At 37.9% G+C, this 24,591-nt stretch overlaps 1 protein-coding gene across 4 annotated transcripts in view; it reads left to right on the top strand.

Annotated features, from left to right (window-relative positions):
- Positions 1-640: 640 nt before the first annotated feature.
- Positions 641-24,591, top strand: part of pou2f2a (POU class 2 homeobox 2a) — a 42,432-nt gene continuing 18,481 nt past the window's right edge. The window contains exon 1 of one of the 4 annotated variants that reach the window (XM_051865828.1): positions 641-2,543. In XM_051865828.1, coding sequence (XP_051721788.1) covers positions 2,444-2,543 — 100 coding nt within the window. In that variant the 5' untranslated portion in view covers positions 641-2,443. The remainder of the gene's footprint in view (positions 2,544-24,591) is intronic. The other 3 variants (XM_051865834.1, XM_051865833.1, XM_051865830.1) reach the window with 3 other exon arrangements.

Raw genomic sequence — 24,591 nt, 5'->3', positions numbered from 1 at the left:
TGGATGTCTCCCTCATCTGACACACCAATTTCAAGATTTTCAGTATTATAATGGTGAGCTGATGAGTATAATCAGGAATGTGTGCTGTTGGGGTGCTCCAGTGTCTAGAACACCGGCTCTGCTTCTGCTTTCGTTCTGTACCTCATATTGATAAACAGTGTTTATTGCCGGAAAAAAAAATCTGTCTGTGGGAATTTAAGGGAAATTAAGGGAATCTCAGGTGTGTCCGAAAACAATTACTGCATTTCTGCATATATTCTGAAAATAATCAGAATTTGGTCAATTTGCAGTTATGTCAGTAATAAGCCAATAAGTAATAAGTCAATATTACAGTTTCTAGAAATCTGAAAAGAACAGCTTGCATATGGCTTTGTTTTTTTTTTTTGTTTTTTTGGAATATCTACCTTAACTGAACTTTCATTTAATAGTAGGCCTGCATGTTCAAACAAAGGTCATTATAGGTAATAGGGGTAAATTCAGGTTGATTAGGGCACTTTTTGCCATTGAGATGATTGGAAAAAAGTATCCCAATCAACCTGAATTCACCCTATTAAATACACTGAAGAAATTTTACTATCAGTATACAATCATTTAAAAAAAAAAAATCATGACCCATATTTTGCCATTTATTGTACTCTTGTTTGAATGAATCATGAATGAATGACAATTAATGAAAAGATAGTTCACCCAAAAACTACTGATGTAATTCCAAACCTGTATGATTTTCTTATACCGTGGAGCACAAAAGAAGATAATGGAAAAAAGAAAAATGTCTATAGAATTAAAGTTAATGGGCTCCAGTGTTGTTTGAACCCTAACTTTCTTTGAAATACATTCACTTATGTTTTGCAGAACAAAGAAATGTATACATGTTTGGAATGACATGAAAGTGATTATGACAAAATGTTCATTTTTGGGTGAACTTGTTAAGGTCATTGTCCAAAATGACTAAAATACATGGCATGAATAAGTATTTCCAAAGGAGAGGTTAAGAGAAGTGTTTGTTTATTCAAAATATTAACCAGCATATGGAACTTAATCTGAAAATGTAAACATTATCACCTTTCTTTTTTGTATTAACGCTATGGTTTTGCTGTATTAGTGAGCGTTATGCTGTTTTAATTTACATTAGGTGACTTAGTATTATTGGAGAGAGATGTTTGTAGTTCGTATCAGTCAATGTGTGATTTTACCTTTTACCTTTGTACGGAACCGTAAGGGTGAGAGAGAGAGAGAGAGAGAGAGAGAGAGAGTGGGGGTGGGGTGGTGGTGATGTGAGAGTTGTAACGGCTCCGCTCGCGCTTCAATGTTGCGGGCAGCGTGGAATCAGAGCGCGCGAGCGTATGGGAGGAGAGCGTGCACGAATAAGCTATTGGGGTTCCCAAATAACGGGAACAGGCAGACAGACCAAAACACGCAGGCGGATGGACGGAAATATAGGCAAGTGTTCTTAAAAACCAGCGACATAACGAGATCTTTTCCCCTGATGTTTTCGTGCTTTATTTATTTGTTTGCCTTATTTAGTCATGTATCGATTGATTGCGTTTTAATTACTGGCGTGTGACAAGGTGCGTGGGAGGAGGGGCGAATCCGGCTAACACGTTGAGTTGCCTTATTTTTCTATAGATTTTTAATTTAAACGAGCAAAATAAGCAGACGATTTTAACCACGTTTAGTGACTTTGTGTAAATGAACGTGTAGCCTGTAGCTGCTAAAACAAGGAAGAGAGCTATAGAAGAGCTAGACCAAATAAATTCACCAAAAATGCACCACATATCCAAGTAATAACAACATCCGCTGTCTTTTATACGTTATACAGTCAGGGTGTGAAATCGTTTTTTCTTTATTAGAACAAATGCAGAAACGTCAGTTTATTTTACAAGCAGATAACCAAAGTTAAAGCGACTGCAACCCAGGGGCGAAGCAGCAGGCCAGCTGAACATACAGTGGTCAGTGTCGACAAGGACAGAAACACTACAGTTCACAACGGGAGAATCGAAATATGCAGTTATAAATGTTCGCAAACAGTAGTAATTAGCCTATATGCCTTTGAGTGACAGATACATATATGTTCGGCAAGCAGATCGAACAGTTATACCAAATACTGTAGCTTAATACCAAAACGAATAGACAAACGTGAAGTGATAGTGAAATAACCCACGTTTGTCTTGTTTCAATCCGTCTATCCGCCTGTGTGCGCGCGCTGGGAAAATACAGTCGGGCTGCGCGCGTCTGCGTATCTATGCATATAGATCAAAAGTAAACTACAAGCGATAAACGCTAATATTATGAATAAACAGTTTTATGTCAGAAACGCCTGGATCACAGACGGAACCCAATGATTTAAGTGAGAAAAAGCCTATCTTGCCACAACAGCTAAAATTGCAAAGAAAAATCAAAAGCAAAAAGAACATCTGATAAGAACCAGACAAGAAGACGGATCATGTTTGTTCCTTTGCCGGTGCCGTTTGTCTTGCCGAGAACTGCCTCTGATCTCCACGCCTGGCGCCTCAAGTCCCCGCTGGCTCTCCGCTCTCACTCCGGTAAGGTTTTCTTCCACAACAACCACCTTTTCTTCCCTCCAATAGCCTACCGAATCCCGTGAAACCTCCCTTGTTCATCCCACTCAGTGGCATAATCCCCGTATTCACCGTATGAATGAAACATCCTCATTTGCCGTTTTCTGTTTGTGTCGCGCGCTTGCCGCCCTTTTCCAAAATTTCAGTTTAGTCCAACCGACGCGAGTCAAGTTTGTCTACAGCAGAACTAGCACTGCACTGTCGCGCTTCAAAATGCAGCGCAGGTCGGGTTTGTTTTGCTAAGGTGTTTTCTGAATATATTCCTGTCTCGTTGGGCTTAGTTTCGTCAGGGCTCCGCATCCGTCCGTCTCCTTCTCTCGCCTCTGCCTCTGCCTCCGTCTCCCCCGAACTAAACTCGCGGTGAGCTGGGAATATTCATGCCAACTTATCGATCTCCGCAGGATCGATTCCGGGGCCGGCGGATCGAGGGGAGAGAGGAGAGAATCAGAGCAGCTACAGAGAACAGAGAAATGAGCATTTATGCTATTTAAACATCTTATGTTTGGCTCACAAATATAGATGTATAGTGTGATGGTCAGGTAGACAGTTGCACGTGTGATCGGCTATAAGCGTTTTGAATAGATGATTATATACATCGTGTAGGCTATAATGTGATTTACACCTCGTCTTTTGCAATTGAAGACGGGCGAAAGGGCAAACGGACGACTTCGTCCGTTATTGTTTTCTTTGCGGGAACTTGCCGGTTGTTCGGTGGCCACATAAAGATGAAAACAGAGAAGGAAGCGAGGATGGAGAAGGAGGGCGGGGGTGGAGTAGGAGGAGATGGGTGTAGTCTGAACTGAGAAGGCATAACTGCATAAGCAAGCTGCTGTTTACTGGGCATGTGACAGTCTGAGAACACAATGAAAATAATAATTTTATACAGAAATTATTTTCTGTATATTTTATGCAGTAAGTATTTTCTATTATTTCTTATATGGGGAAATTTATATGTTGTTTGGTGTGAAATGTTATGCTCCATCTAAGTCTATTGTAAACTGCTAATTATTTTATAGTATTCATGCAGTTCTAATGAGCTCATATAAACTAAAAGATTGCATGAAATATTTAGAATAATAATATTACTTTTAAAAATATATTTTAAATACAGGACTATTTGAAATGAAGGCAAATGGTTATTAAAAAGTTGCAGGATGTAAGATACAATTACTAAAATTTATTTGAATTTCAATCTAAACTCCCTAAAAAAGAAAAAAACAACTTATTGAAAAGTTATGCATCTGCCCATATGCAAATATGATCTTTCTCCTTATCAAGCTGATGTTTAAAAGGTCTTCAAATGTTTCTTTCATCCATTTTGTCCATTCAGAGTGGAAAGTGTTGTGCCTTTTTTTTTGTTCAGACTTTTTTTTGCAAACTCATTTTACCTATATGTGGGATTGCATTGTTGTCTAGCTGTATAAATTTACCATTTCATAATTTGTTTAACTCGGAGTCTTACAGGTTTTCATAGGCTTTGGGACTGAAGAATGATACAGGATGGTTAAGGGGAAGGATAATGAGCCTCTTCCCCTCAGAGATTAACAGGGCCAAGGGAGAGGAGGAGGAGTTTCATGCCCCTTTCACTGAAAAATAGCGAGTGTCAAAAGAAGATAAAAAAAAAGAGGGCAGAAAAAGAAAAAGCTGTGGACCACTAAAGGAAAGTAGGTGCAGATGACAGTGAAAAATGGGAACGAGTATGGAAAACCGAGTTTGAGAGGGAGAGGTGATCTTGAGCTCTAGACTCAGCTTATGGATGCAGTTGTCTAGCCCATTAGTTACGAATGATAAGCAAGGCTGCATGTAAACTTTATTGTTTAGATATTCATACTTGACACTTATTTCACATAGAAGTGATAGGCGTATGGATGGAAAAATATTTCATTAAAACTTTACAAATTCTAGTTTGCCTAAATAGTTTGATCAATCATTAGACAAACCTTTGTTTATGTAATTTCACAGTCAGCAAAATCCGGGAACAGCAGTCCTCATTTCTTCATTTCATGCTGTCAAATACCATTACGACCAGCAGAAATATGCATATCTCATCAAAGCCTCTTAATCACCATTAGAGAGAGCAGAACCTATTTAACTATTATTCAGTTACTAATATATGCAGCTATTACACCCTATTCCCATTAGATAGCGGATATAGACATGGACGGAGGCAGAGAGAGAGATAATCAAGACCTATTCTTGTAAGTGGTCTCGGGAATTATTGCCATTAACAGCTCCATTAAAGTTTTATGTGTGTTACAGTAACAGGCAGGTCCTGGAGGACGAGAGAATATTGACATGCAGAGAGAGAGAGAGAGAAAGAAAGAGTGAACAATTAAGCAACATTCTGCTGTCTTTACTGACATGACAAAAAATATGTTTTTTAGCTTATCGACAGAGAGAAATAACTACTATAACTAAATATATAGATAATTGTCTCATTGTCATAATAATTTGGTGTAAATAAAATGCAATGACAGGTGACAGTTGGCAGAAATGGAATCTATATTTTTTTGTAGCTATTATTTATTTTTTGCTAGCTAAATGTTGTGTTTGTGTGAGCGAATGTGAAAGAAAGTGTGTTTATAGATCAGGGCGAGTCCTGGTGTTAAGATGATTGCAAATGACAAAATGTCAGCTTGGGTTTGTTTGTAACATAATGGGGAATCAATAGATATAAGGAAGATGTCAATACAGAATGTTCTACTGCATTACACTCCTCTCTCTCTCTCTCTCGCACACACACTCTTCCACCATCTCTTGCTCTGATTGATATGCCCATGTCGTCATGATGTTCATTTAGTGACAGTAGTCCCACAGGTATTTTAGTTACTGTTAGTTTCGGCAGAGGAGAAATGTGTTTGCATCTGTGTGGGTTGACCTTCTGTAGAGTATTAACACTGACGGCACCCTTTCCCTCATTAGCACTGCTGCTTTTCACTCTGTAAGAAATTCCCTGGAGTTCTTTCCTCCCAGTGACCATTACAAGCACACACACAAGTTTGTGCGATTGTGTCTTCATACTGTAGAGTATATACAAACAGAAAGACATCTTGAGTTTCGTCTATAAACTGCTGATCAACATTTTACACTAAACTCTCCATCATATATTTAAAGCTTAAAGTGACTCACAAGTGCCTGCAAGACTGCACTGTACTGATATTCCTCAAACATTCTGACTATAAATATTAAACTTCAAATAATTCAGCCAAAATCACTAAATGTCCTTTCGTGCACTACACTCTCAGAAAAAAACTTACAAAAGCTGTCACTGGGACAAAACCCTTTCAAAAGATTCTAATATGTACCATTTAGGAACTAATATGTACACTTTAACTAGTAATATGTACCTTTGAGGTGCTAATATGCACCCTTTAGGGGTAAATAAGGTACAAAGATATATATTTTAAAAATTGGTTCCACCTCAGTGACAGCTTTTGTACCTTTTTTTTTTTTTTTTTTTAGAGCGTATTGTGAACTTAGAAATTAAGATGAGGGAATTTACATGCACAGTCTTATGCCGATTGTACTTAATAAGAAGCAGTGATGGGTGTAATGCATTACTAAGTAATTAATTACTGTAATTTAATTACTTTTCCCTTGAAGAGTAAAGTAAGGGATTACTTTTATTTTTCTGTAATTTAAAGGGTTAGTTCACCCAAAACTTAAAATTATATCATTAATTACTCACCATCATGTCGTTCCACACACGTAAGAGACACACAAATTAAGATATTTTTGATGAAATCTGATGGCTCAGTGAGGCCTCCATTGCCAGCAAGTTAATTTACACTTTCAAAGACATATTTAAAACAGTTCATGTGACTACAGTGGTTCAACCTTAATATTATAAAGCGACGAAAATACTTTTTGTGCGGCAAAAAAACCAAAATAACGACTTTTCAACAATATCTAGTGATGGGAGATTTCAAAACACTGCTTCATGAAGCTTTACGAATCTTTTGTTTCGAATCAGTGGTTCGGACAAAAGAATCATGTAGCTTAAACGTAATCATGTAGCTTAAACATTGTGTTCTTTTGTCACTTCATATACATAAACAGTTTATGTTTTTACATCAAGACTGAAGAAAAAAGAATTTTAAATTCATGTAAACTTTGGTTTCTTGTGTTATCAAGTTATAGGCACGGTTTCACAGACAGAGCTTAGCCTAAACCAGGATTAAGCATTAGTTCAATTAGGATATTTAAGTAGCTTTTATAAAAGAACACTATAAAAACATTGCTGGTGTGCATCTTGAACAATAACACTGACATATTTTAAGTTATGTCAGTACAAGTTGCTTTCAGTTGAAACAGCTCAAACATGCATTTTATTCTAGGACTGGCTTAAACCTTGTCTGTGAAACCGGGGGCTAATGAACTAATTTTTCATAATTACATTTTGTTGTGCTTGAAAACGTACTCATTGGTATAACGACATTCAAAATGTAACTGAACCTGAAGATGTTGTAATTTTGCATACTGGATTGTGATTGGTCTTTTTTAAGTTGAACAACTTTTAACTTTAGCGCCACATATTTAGAATGCTGCATCATGCATGGGACACTGCTAAACTTGTTTACATAGGAAAACAGTGGACTGCAGAAACGTGAACTGTGGGAATGGCCTCTTGCACCATTGTTCCCCTACTCTTTTCCAGGAAGCACACCAACAGTACACATTTTGGATATTCCCCTTATTTGACCCATCCATATCTGGTCTTGGAGTCTCTACTAATGAGTTTAATCTGGTGAGAGTTGGAAAATGTGTACTGTTGGCTTGCCTTCAGGAAAAGTGTTGGGAAACACTGCCTTACACTGCACAGTGATTGTGTTGATTCTTGCGTGCGGTCAACTAAAAACAAGCCGCTGTGGTGCAGCATTAAGTTTAGACTGTTCCAACCTCACCTAATTTTTTTAACATTATTATTTAGCTTTTCATTATTAATCTCTCTTTCTGCCTCCTCCTCTCTCTTTCTCATACAAAAACACACTCTAGAGGTGTTGGTGGCTACATGATGGCGCAAAAGTAGGAGAAGTGTTCAGACAGGCCCTTAATCAACACATCTGTGAGAGACAGCACCTGGTCAATACACCCCCTACCAGTACAGCAGCACTCACACAGATTCTCCACTGCTGTGTTAATTTAGTGTGATTATCTGGCTGCACATGTGTATTTGTGTGTGTATGTGCACATGTGTTGGAGAGGGAGAGAGAGAGACATTGTTATATTTGCCTCAGACACAGAAATGTTTTGTGTGCATACATGGACAGAGGGATCGAGACTGAAAGATGAGTATAAATACACATGAATGAATGTATTGATATTTGACATGGCAGGTACATAGTGGCATTACTGACAAACTGATGTATGGAGAAGTATTCAGATTGCCGCGTGGGATAATCAGATGGATGGATTGACAGAGCAATGTACTACATTTTAAATCCGGCTCCTCCCTTTGATGCTATTAGGTGAAAAATTGGCTTAAACCAGTGTAATTTGTCCTTTCAGCAGCTGCTGTGTGTGTGTGTGTGTGTGTGTGTGTGTGTGTAACAGCACACATTTTGATAATAGAGAATGTGTAATAAAAGCTTGCTCTTTGATTATGTCCTTCACTCCTCATGAACAAGCTCAAGACCTAAATCTGTTCTCTTCCTCCATTTCATTTAAGATTTATAGCGATCAAGGTCTCCTGTTCACATACAGGGCTTAGTAAATGCCTTTCAGGGCTTTTTTCTTTTCTTTTTTTTTTTTTTTTTTTACCCTTTTCATGGTCATACTCATATGGTTGCCTGATGTCATGTTTTGATTATTAATAATGCCAATTATTAGTATTATTAATAAGCTATTATTAATTAATATTATTAATAAATTCATATTTTTTATGATAATTATAAAATTCAAACATAATTGTAATCTAAATTATATGATAGATAGAGTTTGATTTAGATTACATTAGTGGCCCACTGTTACAGTGTAAGTATTATTTATAATAATATGTGCATGTATTGTTTGGGATATTTCTCCCTGGATGCTTTTGATGAAATAACAGTAAATAAACTGTTAGAGAGGTGACAGGTTGACTCTTCCTTCTTTGTACTGTTCCTTCCTCCTTTCATGCCCTTTAGTTTTGTTAAACTAACAGTTTTTTTCTTCTGGATCCTGAAGTTCCTGTTTCCCTGAGTACATAATTTACTGTTAAAGGGTTAGTTCACACAGAAATGAAAATTCTGTCATCATTTACTCACCCTCATGTCGTTCCAAACCTGTATGCATTTCTTTGTTGCGTGGAACACAAAAGAAGATATTTTGAAGAATATTGTTTGGTAACCAAATCGTTTTTCTGTCCATTGACTTCTATGGCAAAAAAATAAAAACAAAACACTGAGACAGTGTTCTCAAAATATCTTCTTTTAATGTCCCACAAAAGAAAGAAAGTCATGCAGTTTAGGAACAACATAAGGGTGTTTTCATTTTGCGGTGAATTCTCCTTTAATCCTCACAAAACAGCACAAGCTGCAGTAAAATTAGGTAACAAATACCGTTTTACCCCAAAAAGGGCACTTGCAACCACACAGTATTTTTAACTGACAACACAAGCCGAAACCACCAGCCACCTACCCGTACAAATCTTGTAATTGGCCACATGCTGCCTTGAGTGACAAGTATGATCATCAATCAAATTAAGATGGAGAGAGGGGAGGGATAGAGCCCGACTCCCCAGACAGGCTCCTGTTAACAGGGTTTCCTTCAATCCGGGTTTATCGATCAATACGTGGCTTGCCAATTTGTACTCTGCACCTGAGTACATAAAATGTCTATTGCATCAGATTACTTTAAGTTTATATCCATTATGCAGCATGTTCTCATCACTTCTTTAAGAGCAAATTGTTTGCCAAAAACAGCACCAAAATACGTTTTGACTTATATTTGACAGCCTTACTTGTACATGCTTTGGTGTGATAATTGTATTCCCTGAAACTGCACTGCGAGTTTATTACCATCAATGCATACGAGCTTCATTGGTGTCCAGCATCTGATGATGCAGATGGACATTAAACCAGGAATGCTGTAGGGATCACGGCTGAATGACCGCATTTTCTGTGGAACGTATCCGAGGAGACGTACAATGAGGCAACTTAGGCAAAATAGCAGAAATGATTAAAGTCGTAAAAATATGTTGAACTGCAGATTGTATGAGGAACTACTTTATGGTTCTCCAAAATACTAAATTCTAATGTTGATCGCGACATTCATTGGCCTGATATTTCCTAATGTTCACCATCATCAATGGAAACTAAAACCAAGTGCTACTTTCATTTCTCTCGTATCACATTGCGTTTTCGCAATCTCTCGTTACATAAAAATGCGGCTGGTGCCGTCCTGCGTCTCAGTTATCGACTGTGGTGAAAATAACCTCAGATGATAGTTCACCCAAAAAAGAAAGTTTACTTGCCCTCATGTCATTCCAAACCTGTATAACTTTCTTTTCTCTGTGGAACATAAAAGAAGATATTTTGAGAAATGTCTGTGTCCAACATTTTTCAAAATATCTTCTTTTGTGTTACACAGAAGAAAGTTATACAGGTTTGGAATGACATGAACTTATCCTTTAAATATTAATATTAATGTTTTAGAGAAAGCTTCAAGATACTATGCAGGTAATATTGTAAAATCATTTCAACTCAATTTAAAGTTCCATATCTACATATTTATTTATTTGTTTATTTTAGATAAATACATATTTTTATTTTATTGCTGATTGTCTCCCTGCGTCGTGGCCCTTATTTTGCGATAATAACCGTATGTCTGTTCATTATCCTTTTAGTTATACATCCATTTCAGACAATAATGTGATTTCTAAATTGTGTTCCTCATGAATGCAGTCTGCCCTGTTTGTCTGTTCTCTCTTTATTGTTGTGATGTTTGCGGTCTGGGATGTTTAATGGGGTTTTCTTTATAAAGGCTTATCTTCTACCCTCTGTCCTTCTCTCCGTATCTCTTGCTCTCTCTCCTCCAGTCTTGGTGTGGCATGATGGAGGGATTTTTAAGGAGATTTTTTTCCGTGTTCATTGGATGTTGATGAGCTCCTCTGTCTGTCGCTGCTGGCCTGTCATAGCCTCAACACTGCTTATAGCAAAATCAATCGGTCTCAGTCACAGAGGGTGAAAGAGACGAGAGCGTTAGCTAGCGCTCCGTACACACACACACACATTCATGTACCCAAAGTTTATAGCCAACAAATACACACTTGGTTCAACTCCTGCCCTCCCTCACATCTTAAAGAGAAGAAGATGGGATGAAGGGATGGAGGGAAAATGCATGAAAGGAAAGGATGACAGAGGAAGAGAGGGAGCTAGAACGAGGGAGAGATAGTAGCATTAAAATTCATGGCTTTTTTTACTCTCTGTGCTGAAAAATCAATAGTGTTTACTATGAATGAGAGGAGCGCTGGACAGGAGAGCTGGGGGCAGATAGACGGGGGGAGAAAGGGAATGGGGAGCGGGGGGGTTGACTTCATTACTGGAGGCAGAGGCACGAGAGGTCAAGGTTAAAGACTCAACCTAGCGGGTAGAAGGTGGGGGTAGTCTACCATTTACCCACAATGCTGCAATAGTATTGTGGAGTCAGATACAACAGCCCTATCAGTATAAATGAGAACATGTCCGTTTGGGATCCCTGCTTTCTCTATCTCATGCGCCCACCGCATACACTCGTATTCGCGTGGATAAGCATCTGTAAATTCACATTTGGATGGTCCTGGAACTAGTTGGATGTTTTGTACCCAGCTGTGTTGCAGCTAATAGCGGCATCTGCCACTTTTGTAACTTTTAACGAACCTTAACGCCTCATGCGATGCGAAACACTCCGAAAGTTAAGGGAAAGAGTCACAAACCTTCTATTAAAGAGCCTGGAAAAGGTTGACTCTTCATCAGCCTCTAGTTTGGACCGTTAGACTGATTCAAATCTCTGGAGTGGGTTTGAATCCTGTGTTTAAATTTCAGTTTAAAGGAATATTTCAGGTTTAGTACAAGTTAAGATCAATTAACAGCACTTGAGGCATAATGTTGAATACATAAAAAATGAATGTCCATTTAAAAAAAGCAAAAATCTGGGTAACAGTGAGGCACTTGCAATGAAAATTAATGGGGCCAGTCAGTAAACGTTAAAATACTCACCGTTTCAAAAGTACAGACACAAGACAAACAATGTGCATGTTAGCATGATTTTAGTGTGAAAAAAATCACTTACTAACAATGTCTGTGTAAAGTTATGTCCAATTTTACATCTTTGTTACTATGAAAACTTAAAGCCTTGGGTATACTTCTTTTTTTTTATGCGTACGCTAGTGTACGCACACATTCGAATGCACAGCCTTGGAAAGTATACTTCATTCGACTCGTATGCATACACAAGCGTTCGACGCATGCACAGTTTTGAGCAATCTCTCACCACGAGTTACAACCCATGTAAACACCTTTGTATTCTTTCATGCTAGAGTTGTACAAATGAGGGTACTTTCTAACCTCTTCACACAATCTCTCGTCTACGTAGGCTTCCATCGTCACTGTAGCTTGCATGTGTTCCGCACTGTTCTGTTTATGCAGTTTTTCTTTGACTACCTTGTGAATCGACACCCCCAGGGCACGGTTGCCACCTTGTGGATAAACTAATTACTTCGAAAACAATTAAATGTGCATGTGCGACCTGCGCATACAAAGTAAGTGCGGTTACAAAAATCCAGCGGTGCACGTACAGTACGTTCGTACTCTTCTGATGACGAAATTCATGTCACGCGCACTGTACACTGACCCCCCGCATACGCGTAAAAAGTGAACTATACTTTGGGCTTAACACCTAAAACCTTAAAGGGTTAGTTCACCCCAAAATGAAAATTCTGTCATTAATTACTGACCCTCATGTCGTTCCAAAAGTGCTGCATAACACACGAGAATGAACCTCAGTGGTTACGCAGCACGGTTGAGCTTCCGGAAGAGGTTTGTCCTCGTGCGTCATTCAAGTTCAATTGAGCATCTGTTTATGTTTACTGATCAAGGTTTATATGTGAGTAAAAGCCTAAATTAAATCTGTTCATCATAACAAGCGATCAAGTCTCTTCAGAAAATTTGGACTAAACCACTCAATTCATTGGATCAGTTATCTCTTTATGAAGCGTCAAAGATCAAGTTGCAAATTCTGTCTATGGAGGGACAGAAAGCTCTCAGATTTCATCAAAAAGATATTAATTTGTGTTCCGAAGATGAACGAAAGTCTTATGGGTTTGGAATGACAAGAGGGTGAGTACTTAATGACAGAAATTTCATTTTGGGGTGAACTAACCCTTTAAAACTGACCTAAAAAGCTCAGATAATATAAGAGAATTAGGGGCCATTCACACAGAATGCATTTTTGCAGTTAAAAACATGAGATGCAGGTCAGTGGAACGGAAAAAAATGCAAGGTCTAGAGATGCATTTTTTAAAACTTTTTTTAACTTGAGCGCTGTGTCGTGTGTTGCCGTGCAAGCACAACAGTTAAACATGTCCGTCTAGTACATTTACATAAAAAAACAATGGAAAAGCAGTTCAGTGGATTGCAAAAATGTTTTCTGTGTGAACGGCCCCTTACTGTAGGTGTTTTTATTAATTATAACCTTCACATTTCTGCTTTTAAATCCTCAAAAACTGGCCTGCATTTACTACCATTGTAAGTGTCTCACCATAACCTTGATCTTTGGGGACTAAACAAAATTATTTTTGTGGTATCAACATTATGCTACAAATACTGTTGACTGGGCTTAACTTGTATTGAACCCAGAATAATACTTTTAGGTTTGAAATGAAGGAGGAGGGTTATTTTCTGAATTGGAGGTGAGATGGCTACTGGGGTTTGCTAGATCTAATGGCCTTGCAAATCTCCACCCCTTTATTTTCTCTGTTGGTGGAGAGTATGTGTTTTCATGGTGATGTATACAGTACTCAAGCAGTTTGATATTCAAGCAGGCTCATGAATGATGTAACAGGAGATGCTTGTCTTAGGCCCGGGTGGACGTGGCTGCAGGAGTATATGGAATATAAATGGAAATGTGAACTTTTACATCAGCATAAATTTACATTAAAGCCATATGATTGGAGGACATAGCACTGAATAATTTCCTATGATGGCTGGCAAATGAAATATTTTTCAGAGATATTAATCAGCTTTCACATTAGTTAGATAGTGTATGAGTTTTACAGATACTGAGATTAATATAAAATGCATTAGAAGCCCAGTTGCTCATTTCTTTCATTCTTGTGTATTAGTAAACAGTGAGATGGATGTGAAGAACCGGTGAACAGGCAAACAGGCCTTGACTTACATGCCACTGCTGCTGCCTTAAATACTGTAATGAAATCTCACATTCAGAATGTCATAATGTCTCATTTAGTTACCTTACTAGAACACATTATCTAAAGTCTGTATTTAATACGACTCATGTAATGTTCATATATTGTGTGTTTCTGTCTGCTTTTATGTCTCATCTCTCTTTCTCTCACTCTCTTTTGGTGCTTTCCTCCTTTTTCCCTTTGCACGGCAGCACAGGATGCTTTCTTATTCTCTTTTATTTCTTCTGCTCTTTTTCACCTTCTCTCTTTCTCTTTCCCTCTCTCTCTCCCTCCCTCTCTCTTAGTCGTCTGTTCCCTTAGCGACCGTTTCCAAGGCACCCACTCCCAATGGCTGGGGGAGGGGACCTGTGATGTCATGCATGCATAACTATACACCTGAATTCTTGTTTTTAATATTTTTGCAGGACTCTCTTCCTTTTCTTTTTCAAAGCTTTAGTATTTCACACTCTTCTATTGTTGTATTTATAGCCTCTATTTATAAATTCCTTACACAAACTGCAATATTATAATTATTTGACTAGGTGTTTGTGTGTGCTATATACATGTAAATAAGTATTTACTCTGTGGTACATTACAGTGCATGCAGACTCTGTGTCCTTGCCGTATCCGTTGAGATCTGATTCATATTAAACAGGACTTTTATCAGTGCAAATGTTATAGTGTGTGTGTGTGTGTGTGTGTGTGTGTCTGTGTGTGTGTGTGTGTGTGTGTGCACGCTCCTTCACTTAACCTTGCCTCATCTTAGGCTGTAAGGTTTGTCCCCATGATGCAATCTGATCTCATGTCTAAGTAACCTTTAAATTATTTAGAAAAACTTTTCTTCATTTAGTATGAAAAGAGTTGGTTGTATTTTGAATAGACTAAATGTAAACACCTAATTCTGACAATCACAACAGCTCTAAGTATCTGCATAAAGGGAAATTTCACCCAAAAATGACAACTGTGTCATCATTTACTCACCCTCAAGTAGTTCCAAACCTGTATGAATTTCTTTCTTTTGCTGAACACAAAAGAAGATATTTTGAAGAATATTATTAAACGAACAGTTAATGGTCCCCATTGATTTAGTATGGAAAAAAAAAAATTACTATGGAAGTTAGTGGGGTCCATCATCTGTTTGGTTACCCATATTCTTCAAAATATCTTCTTTTGTTTTCAACAGAAGACAGAAACTCATATGGGTTTGGAAAAACTTGAGGGTGAGTAAATGAAAGAATTGTCATTTTTGGGTGAACTATCCCTTTAACTTGCTCCTGTGTTGATATCACTCCACCATCCCACCTTGCTTTTTTATTTTCCTTTAGTTGTATTTCTTTTAGTAATTATCTTTTAAAGGGAACCCAACAATGCCGTTAAACAGGAATGTGTGTTTCACAGGTAAAATAACTTAATGCACTGTTAGCCTAAAACTGTGAGGAATGTATAATATGTTAACAGCTAGACTGCCTAAAACAAGGATAAATAAATAAGAAAAAATAAATAAATGGGCATCTATTTACATTGCAAAATAACTTTTCATAAATATAAGTATATTCATAAATAATAGTAATAATAATACTGATCTACTGATGTGATGCTCTATAATGTAATAATACAAGTAATGAAATATGATATGATTATGCATATTTTGTGTTTATTGTTGTTGCCTAATGATTTCGAATTTATCATTGTATCAAGAATTGTTTCTGCATATTGATTATCTGGCACTTAAAAAATAATAATCTGTATCAATATTAGTTGTGAATTTCTTTTTTATTAGTAACAATGATTATAAAACAAACTTGTAAAAAAAAAAAAAAAAGAATAACCTTAAAAAATGTTGATTATTGCACTGCTTGTGTTATTTGTTTTTAATCAGGTATTTTTCTAATGTATTTACATATCCATGTTCACTTTTTAATGGTCTTACCTGAAAATGCTCTCATTGTTTAAAACTTTGCTTTTAAAACTAAGGTGCACTAATACATGCTTTTCGGACAATGTTACATTACTAAGCAACAAATGAGTCAGAGGACGTAATGAATGTTGTGTTGTTACTGGTGTTAGCTGATGAGGGTCACGGTTACTAGGCAACGGCCAGCGCAGTCTGTAGATATGCATTCGACTCCTAATGGGAGCGGAAAAGGGGAGTGTGTGTGCGTTGGGGGTCAAGTTTGTCTGAAAGGGGATTAATATTTTGAGAAGGGGCAAGCAGTGGCTCTGTCTGCACTGCTTGTGTCTACATAGTTCCCTTGTTGTTAGTCCTCTTTGAAGCTTTTGTCCTGGTGTTTCACGCATTTCCGAGAAAGAGAAGTGGCCTCGGCTACAGAGTACCCAACATATATTCAAACTCAACTCACACATTCAGTCTGTATAAGTAGAACTGACTGCACACAAGTTAATGATAATCTTTCTTTCTTTTTTTTTCTCTTTTTTTTTTTGAGTGGGCAACAATGGTAGCACTGATACACTTTATTCATTTAGGCAAAATAATACATGACCAAAGAAAAAAAGAATTTATTAATTTTTAAAACAAGTTCATTTTGTAACTGTTAAATGTGTTAGGCCTTAATGTATAAGTGCATGTTAAATGTCAGGGTAATCAATATTGCATCTGAACTTGACAGCCAAATTTAGACATTTGAATGCATGTGCTGGACGCATGTAATAATTATGATGTCAATATGAATTATTAAACATTAATACAGACAGTATAACATAGTTATTAGTTTTATTACCTACCTCGCTCTTGTTCTCGTTTTCACACTTGATTTTGTCCCTATCTCGTTCCCACCCTATTGACCCTCTTTCCCCAAACAATTCCCTCTCTCTGTGTCTCTCTCTCTCTTTATTGATCGACACATAGTGAGCTCTGTTCTTCACTGTGCTGCCTCCCTTTAATCAATACAGATAATTGTCTGCTCTCTCTCTTTGCCAAATACTCTCTCTCTTTCTCTCTCTATCAATGAACCCCCTAACCACCCTAAGTCTGGGATTCCCCCTGTCTTAATGACCAAAGGTAACCTGTTCTCTCTCTCTTTCCATCGATTGGCGTGGGAGCGATTGACTCACATGTGTAAACATGGTGCACGATTGTGCTGCGTCGAAGTCTCTTCAACTATTCCCATGTGGTTATTATAGAGACAGACTTTTCAGTGTTTGTCCGGCTAAAAACATGTAATCCCAGTCATATTGGAAGGTCACACCGTACCAGTACTTTATGACTAGAAAAGAAGAGATATTTAAAATACAAAAAGTTATTAAAGATATAAAAAGTTTTAAACTTCTCTGATCATGCTGTTGCAAATAAACATATTTAATATATCACTTTCTGTGGATAGGAATGGTGCACTCTAAAAAAAATGCTGGGTTAAAAACAACCCAAGTTGGCTTAAATATGGACAAACCCACATTAAATATGTTTGACTAACCAGCTAAGAAGTTTTATTTAACTCAACTATTGTTTAAACTATATGGCTTAAAATGAACTCAAAATAGGTTGGAAATTAAAAATCAGACAAATAAGTAATAGTGGCAGCAGTAATAATCAAATGGGTAAACATTTATTATTAATAAGCAATATAATAAATGTTTATTATTTAATTATTATTTATTAAACATTATTAAATGTTTATTTTATTAAACATATTAATAAATGTTCGTTTCTAGCCTATTTTGGGTTCATTGTAAGCAAGCAATATAATAATTTTTAAACAATAGTTGAGTTAAATAAAACTACCCAAACATTTAACTCAACCGCTGGGTCAAACTAATCCTAATTGTTGGGTTTGTCCATTTTTATCCCAACTTGGGTTATTTTTAACCCAGCATTTTTTAGAGTTTAAAGATGATATTGAGGAGACTGAGATCAGGACACGTTGCATGCCAGATTTGAATCTGCATTTCCCAAATGATCACCAAGGCTCAAAGTCGAGGAGTCATTTTGATCATGCTGTTAAAAAAATACATACAAAATATATAATTATGACACTTTGTATTGATAGAAACAGAAAAGATGAGAGGAAATTTCTTAGTAGACTGGGACCAGGACTTATTGCCAGCCAGATTTGAATCTCCATTTTCCACATGAACAGCAAGGCTCAATTTCTGGAATATGTGCACTAGACCACAGTAGCCTTAAACTCACTCTATAAGGACAGAGGAGATGTGCAGATAGAACTTTAAATTCTCCAAGGTCAAAGTTTAGTCTCTGTGGGTCAGGTTTTTTCAGCTAGGTAATAGAGAATTAATATTTATAGTATTCTATGTGTGATTTTGGATAGCCGGGGAGGTACCAGAAAGCATTTTCTTCGTGATGACAGTGTGGTTTTGTTTGGTCGAGGTGTGAGAGAGAGAGCAAGAAGGGGTGAATAGGAAGGTGAGATTCTTGTCTTTCCAAAAATGAGGAATTCTGTGAAGAGGGAGATTACAGGTGATATAGGCCTCATTCGGGAGTGTGACATCCCACCGGGATCTGAACGCATAGACATAGTAGAAAGGTATTTCTTTGGTGTTAGACACAATTCACAGGGCCAGTGTTCAGTCTTTGTTGTGCATCCTTGTGTTTTCACTGTTTATGTGAATGTGTGAAGAACTACATAGTGCTGGACTTACACATGAAATCACTGATTTCAACCAGCATATTTTATGTGCTATTAAAAATATAGAAGATGTGGAATAACAGTGAGCTGAAAGGATAAGAGAAATGTAACACTTCATATGTATTCGTAGGCTTTTGAAATATTGATATATTTTCTATGCTTTGTGTCTCTGTTGGCTCTTTCTTTATCAGATTATGTCTCCTCTAGCTTTCTCTCCCTCTTTCCCAGTCAAGCCTCAAGGATAGAAACCTTGAATTTGAATTTCAGAGGCAAAGAAAGAGAAAGAAGGGGGGTAGGGTGGGGTTGTGCTCTTAGGGAGCGGTCGTTGAGAAAGTGCCTCTAATGGGCGTCTGTTCGCTCCCCCCTGCCTAGGGCCCCGATCGATACCGACTCAGAGCAATAAAGCTTTCCCCTGTCATCTCCACAGAATACAAAGCAGTATGGGGAGAGAGAGAGAGAAAGAGAGAGATAGGTGAAAAGCTGTTCCGCTAGCCAGACCGATTTCCTACACCCCCCACCCCCCCATCCCATATACCCCCCATCTAACAACAGTAGAGCCCCTACCCCCTCTCTCCATCTCATAGTCCACCTCTCCTTTCCCCAAATGTAGCACGGGTCCCCTGTGCCGGCTCTGACTAGGTTTTGATATCTCCCTGCGCTCAGGAGGAGAGAAATAAATAATGGCAGAAGAAACTCTTATTTTAGTTATTATCACAAACACAGAGACAAGGACGGATAGAGAGAGACGTCCAAGTGGGGCATAAAAAGAAAAGGAAATTAAACAATAAAAGAGGTAAGAAATGGCAGCTGGAAATGGATGGATAGACAAAAAGAGGGAGAGGGAGAGAGAGTGATGTAGTTTAGGAAGTGAAATGGGATGAGAAGAGAACGAAAGGGGGAATGAAGTGATACAAAAAGGAGGGGGGCGGAAAGCGAAGGAGAAGGGGATTATGGGAGAGAGAAAGATGGATGTTGTGATAAAGATGGAGGGTGAGTGGGAATATTGATGAGTAAGAATGACAGACAGGAGACGACGTGAAGGAGAAAAAACTGCAAAGGGGAAAGGTGAAAGGCAGGTTAAAGGGCAAATTATTCCTGAAATTGTTAACCAATCAGCACTACAACACTGAAACTATGGGAAAAGACAAACAGGGTTTCTGTGTGAGGATGGGGGATATCAAATAGGGATGTGCAAAACTAAATAGTCAAAATCGACTAGTCTTTGTGCTGCCTGTTTGACTAGTTTAATTTAGGTTTTTATCTTAAATACGGTGGATTCTTGTGAGCACTCGAAAAGCCTGAGATAAAGCTTGATGTGCACTAAATAAAACTTTTTCAAAGCTAAAAAAATCGAATAAAAAATCTAGGTATACCAGTCAACCTCACTAGTTGACCATCGTGACCCGTCCTTCATGTCAAAGCAAACGGTTCCTCATGAAAGTGACAGTGTAGGTGTGAACGTGTCCGTGTTTGTCCTCCATCACCGTGCACTTGTACTTTTTCTGTGTGACAGCTCTGGAGTTGCTCCGTCATTACGCTGCTGTCAACCTAATAACATCTCTTCCTCATCTCTCAAAAACAACCGTTTCTGTGTGTATGTGCGTCTCATCTCTTTTGTTGTACCCTCACCCCCCATCCTCCCCAATTCAATCCCTCATTTCTTCTTTTATTGGAAAAAGATGGGATGAATCCTTCATCTTCTCTCTTGTAATGCTCTTCTGTTATTATACTGCAGTAGGGCTGGGCGAGATGGCTAAAAATATTATAGTGGTCATTTTCAGGGATTTGACGTTATTTGATATATTTCTCGAAATGTATGAATGTGCTCTGAAATCGGTGTTTATGGTTCACAGGACCCATAGTTTAAACCAAAAAGTCATTGTAGCCAATTAGATTCAAAATATTTCATGCAAAAAAGTAAAAAGTTCCACACTGTTTTTCATTAAATTAATTTTTAATATGAAAATATAGAAAATATTTAATCACTTTAACTTTTTTTGCAAAGTACAGCAATAAATAGTAATGTTATAAACATTATATAACAAATATAGCAATACAGTGATTTTTAACTAATTAATATTTAATAAATTAATAAAAATAAACTAATTAATAATAAACAAACAACTTAAATATATTATATAAACTTTTTACTGAATTTAAGGCATAACAAAAAATTATGCAAATTAATCATTAAATTTTGATTGAAGCATCATCAGTTTATTGAAATGGAAAGTTTAAACTGGAAATTGGAAAGTTTAAAAAGAAATGAATCAAACTTTCCAACTCAAAAGGCATTTTTGTGAATATATGTGTGTGTGTGTGTGTGTGTGTGTGTATATATATATATATATATATATACAGTATTTGTGTTTGTGTGTATATATATATATATATGCAATATTTTAATTCATAGCCAACCTTTTGATTCATATATATATATATATATATATATATATATATATATAAATATATGAATCAAAAGGTTGCCAGTTTGATTCAATATTGCACAAATAAATAGTTCAGTTCCATTTGAGCGGCCATTTGTAGCGACCAAGAGCTCCGGATTGGTGGCACTTTTTTCCCGCTAACACACATTTCCTTCTACTTTCTAGTCTTATCTTCCAAGTTTTTCATTTATTTTCTCATCTCTCTTCATCTCCTCATGTCCTTTTCTTTCCCTGTGAGATTTTACTATCAATTCTCCCACTGTGCACTTCTTTTTCAAGTGTCTTGACTCTCTCCTACATCCGCGTTCTTTCCTGTTCTACCGTATGAATTCTTCTCAGCTCCCCTTATTTCCCCCTCTACCTCTCTGCACAGTAATAACGCTACTGATAGAAAGAGGCCCAAGTGTGTGTGTGTGCGCGCGATTATTGTCGTGTCGGGAGTCAGAGGAATCGATCGATGCAGAAATATGAGGGTCTGTGTCAAAAACAATAACCACCTTTTCCCCAGACACACACACTTTCTCACACACAGCTGCGTTCACACACCGATATAAGCCTAAATATTAAACATGCACACATTCATTCAGGGGAAACGATACTCGGCCCTCACATTATAGGAAAAACGCTCCATTTCAGATAGGAAAACTTATCAGCACAAGAGCTGCTCTCCGTTTACCATTTCACTGTCTGTCACAGGGGTAAAAACATACACATAAGCACAGACAAACACACACACACACACACACACACACACACACACAAGAGACCTTTCACTGCTGTTGCCTGGCAACGTGGGCCAGTGACCAATCACAGTGCAGAGCAGTGTCCAGTGATGTCACAGTGTCTGCTGACCAGCAGGGAAGAAAGAGGCAAAGAAAGAGCAAATGTCTGGAAACAATTTAAAAAGAGCATTTTTATCATTACGTTACGGGACATGCTGATAGCTTAACAGCTGGAGGAGCGAGTGGGAAGTGGAGGGAATGGACATTTGTGTTTATGGAGGTGAAGAGGTGGACGAATCAGCCTGGAATGGTGGATGGAAAGAAAGCGTCTCTGTAACTTTATCAGCATTAAAGACTAAGACACATTTGTGTTGGAGTGAATGTGATTGCATCTACAGCGCGAAGAGTGTTTGCTGTGCGAAATAGTTAGTATCTAATCACTCACACACATGCGCACGCATACGGCTCTGAGCTGTGACAGCTGTGAGATTGATGGCTCTCTCGAGGCCTGGAGCTCGCACTCTTAAACAGACAGCTGATCAGATAAACATGGAGAGGAGGAGAGCGAGAGGAACAGATGAAGAAACATACTAGCATTTTAAAAATCATAGAGGCATATTTGCTGGTGGATCACGTGTTGCGAAACAAACAGGAACATCGCAGGTCATCACCAAAACTGATGTCATTTACAGTTTACAGTACATTACATTACGAGAAGTGACCTTTCCACGTAAACCATGTGATGAGGGGCCAGCCAAATGGCCTGAGACCCCCGTGACATATGCAGACATGTCTGTGGTGTGTGACCTCTGGGGTCATGAACTTTAACAGCACCAGCCGCACAGCATACACACAGGCTCTCGATGACCGTGAACCTGACACACTGCTCTCTTTGTGTGAAACCACAAAACATAGAAGCTACCATCTGTATTAGTTTGTGAGGTTTAAGAAAATAGTGTGAGTATGAGCAGTAACTGAAGCTGTCATACAGGCCTGAATAGCCAGCTGTCTTTTGTTAGATTTGTCTTTGAGCGTATGTCTGTATATTAATGAGAATCTAAACTAGATATGTTGTTTTCACTTTAATTTTTCATTGAAATAACCAGTAAATTTGAAATGGAGCAAGGATTTTCAATTGGGAGTTATTCCAGAAAAACGCTTCACAACATTCATAAAAAATGGGGCAATGCCGCCTTCTAGTGTTGAATATACAGTACTGCAGTCTCTTATATCACACATATGTCCTGGACTTGGACTTCACATTGAGTGTAAATAATTTCTAGCCATTACATCTGGTTCTTTCTAACTATTTTATGTTTAATAAACATTCAGTATTACACGCACACACACACACACACACATATATATATATATATATATATTGACTTTTTGTATATGAATTTAATCTCTTGACTAACACTTTTCTGACCACCAAACTAACAGTGGCAAACTAAAAGATCAGCAAACTAACAGTGGTGAATCTTTAGGCATAAATGTAAATGTTTTTTTGTTTTTTTTTTTTTCATGTTATATACAGGTGCTGGTCATATAATTAGAATATCATCAAAAAGTTGATTTATTTCACTAATTCCATTCAAAAAGTGAAACTTGTATATTATATTCATTCATTACACACAGACTAATATATTTCAAATGTTTATTTCTTTTAATTTTGATGATTATAACTGACAACTAAGGAAAATCCCAAATTCAGTATCTCAGAAAATTAGAATATTACTTAAGACCAATACAAAGAAAGGATTTTTAGAAATCTTGGCCAACTGAAAAGTATGAACATGAAAAGTATGAGCATGTACAGCACTCAATACTTAGTTGGGGCTCCTTTTGCCTGAATTACTGCAGCAATGCAGTGTGGCATGGAGTCGATCAGTCTGTGGCACTGCTCAGGTGTTATAAGAGCCCAGGTTGCTCTGATAGTGGCCTTCAGCTCTTCTGCATTGTTGGGTCTGGCATATCGCATCTTCCTCTTCACAGTACCCCATAGATTTTCTATGGGGTTAAGGTCAGGCGAGTTTGCTGGCCAATTAAGAACAGGGATACCATGGTCCTTAAACCAGGTACTGGTAGCTTTGGCACTGTGTGCAGGTGCCAAGTCCTGTTGGAAAATGAAATCTGCATCTCCATAAAGTTGGTCAGCAGCAGGAAGCATGAAGTGCTCTAAAACTTCCTGGTATACGGCTGCGTTGACCTTGGACCTCAGAAAACACAGTGGACCAACACCAGCAGATGACATGGCACCCCAAACCATCACTGACTGTGGAAACTTTACACTGGACCTCAAGCAACGTGGATTGTGTGCCTCTCCTCTCTTCCTCCAGACTCTGGGACCCTGATTTCCAAAGGAAATGCAAAATTTACTTTCATCAGAGAACATAACTTTGGACCACTCAGCAGCAGTCCAGTCCTTTTTGTCTTTAGCCCAGGCGAGACACTTCTGACGCTGTCTGTTGTTCAAGAGTGGCTTGACACAAGGAATGCGACAGCTGAAACCCATGTCTTGCATACGTCTGTGCGTAGTGGTTCTTGAAGCACTGACTCCAGCTGCAGTCCACTCTTTGTGAATCTCCCCCACATTTTTGAATGGGTTTTGTTTCACAATCCTCTCCAGGGTGCGGTTATCCCTATTGCTTGTACACTTTTTTCTACCACATCTTTTCCTTCCCTTCGCCTCTCTATTAATGTGCTTGGACACAGAGCTCTGTGAACAGCCAGCCTCTTTTGCAATGACCTTTTGTGTCTTGCCCTCCTTGTGCAAGGTGTCAATGGTTGTCTTTTGGACAACTGTCAAGTCAGCAGTCTTCCCCATGATTGTGTAGCCTACAGAACTAGACTGAGAGACCATTTAAAGGCCTTTGCAGG

The sequence above is a fragment of the Ctenopharyngodon idella genome, chromosome 16 (genome assembly GCF_019924925.1).
Source record: "Ctenopharyngodon idella isolate HZGC_01 chromosome 16, HZGC01, whole genome shotgun sequence".
Taxonomy (NCBI): domain Eukaryota; kingdom Metazoa; phylum Chordata; class Actinopteri; order Cypriniformes; family Xenocyprididae; genus Ctenopharyngodon; species Ctenopharyngodon idella.
The sequence above is the reverse complement of the archived record's forward strand: the minus strand, read 5'-3'. Positions and strand labels throughout refer to the sequence as shown.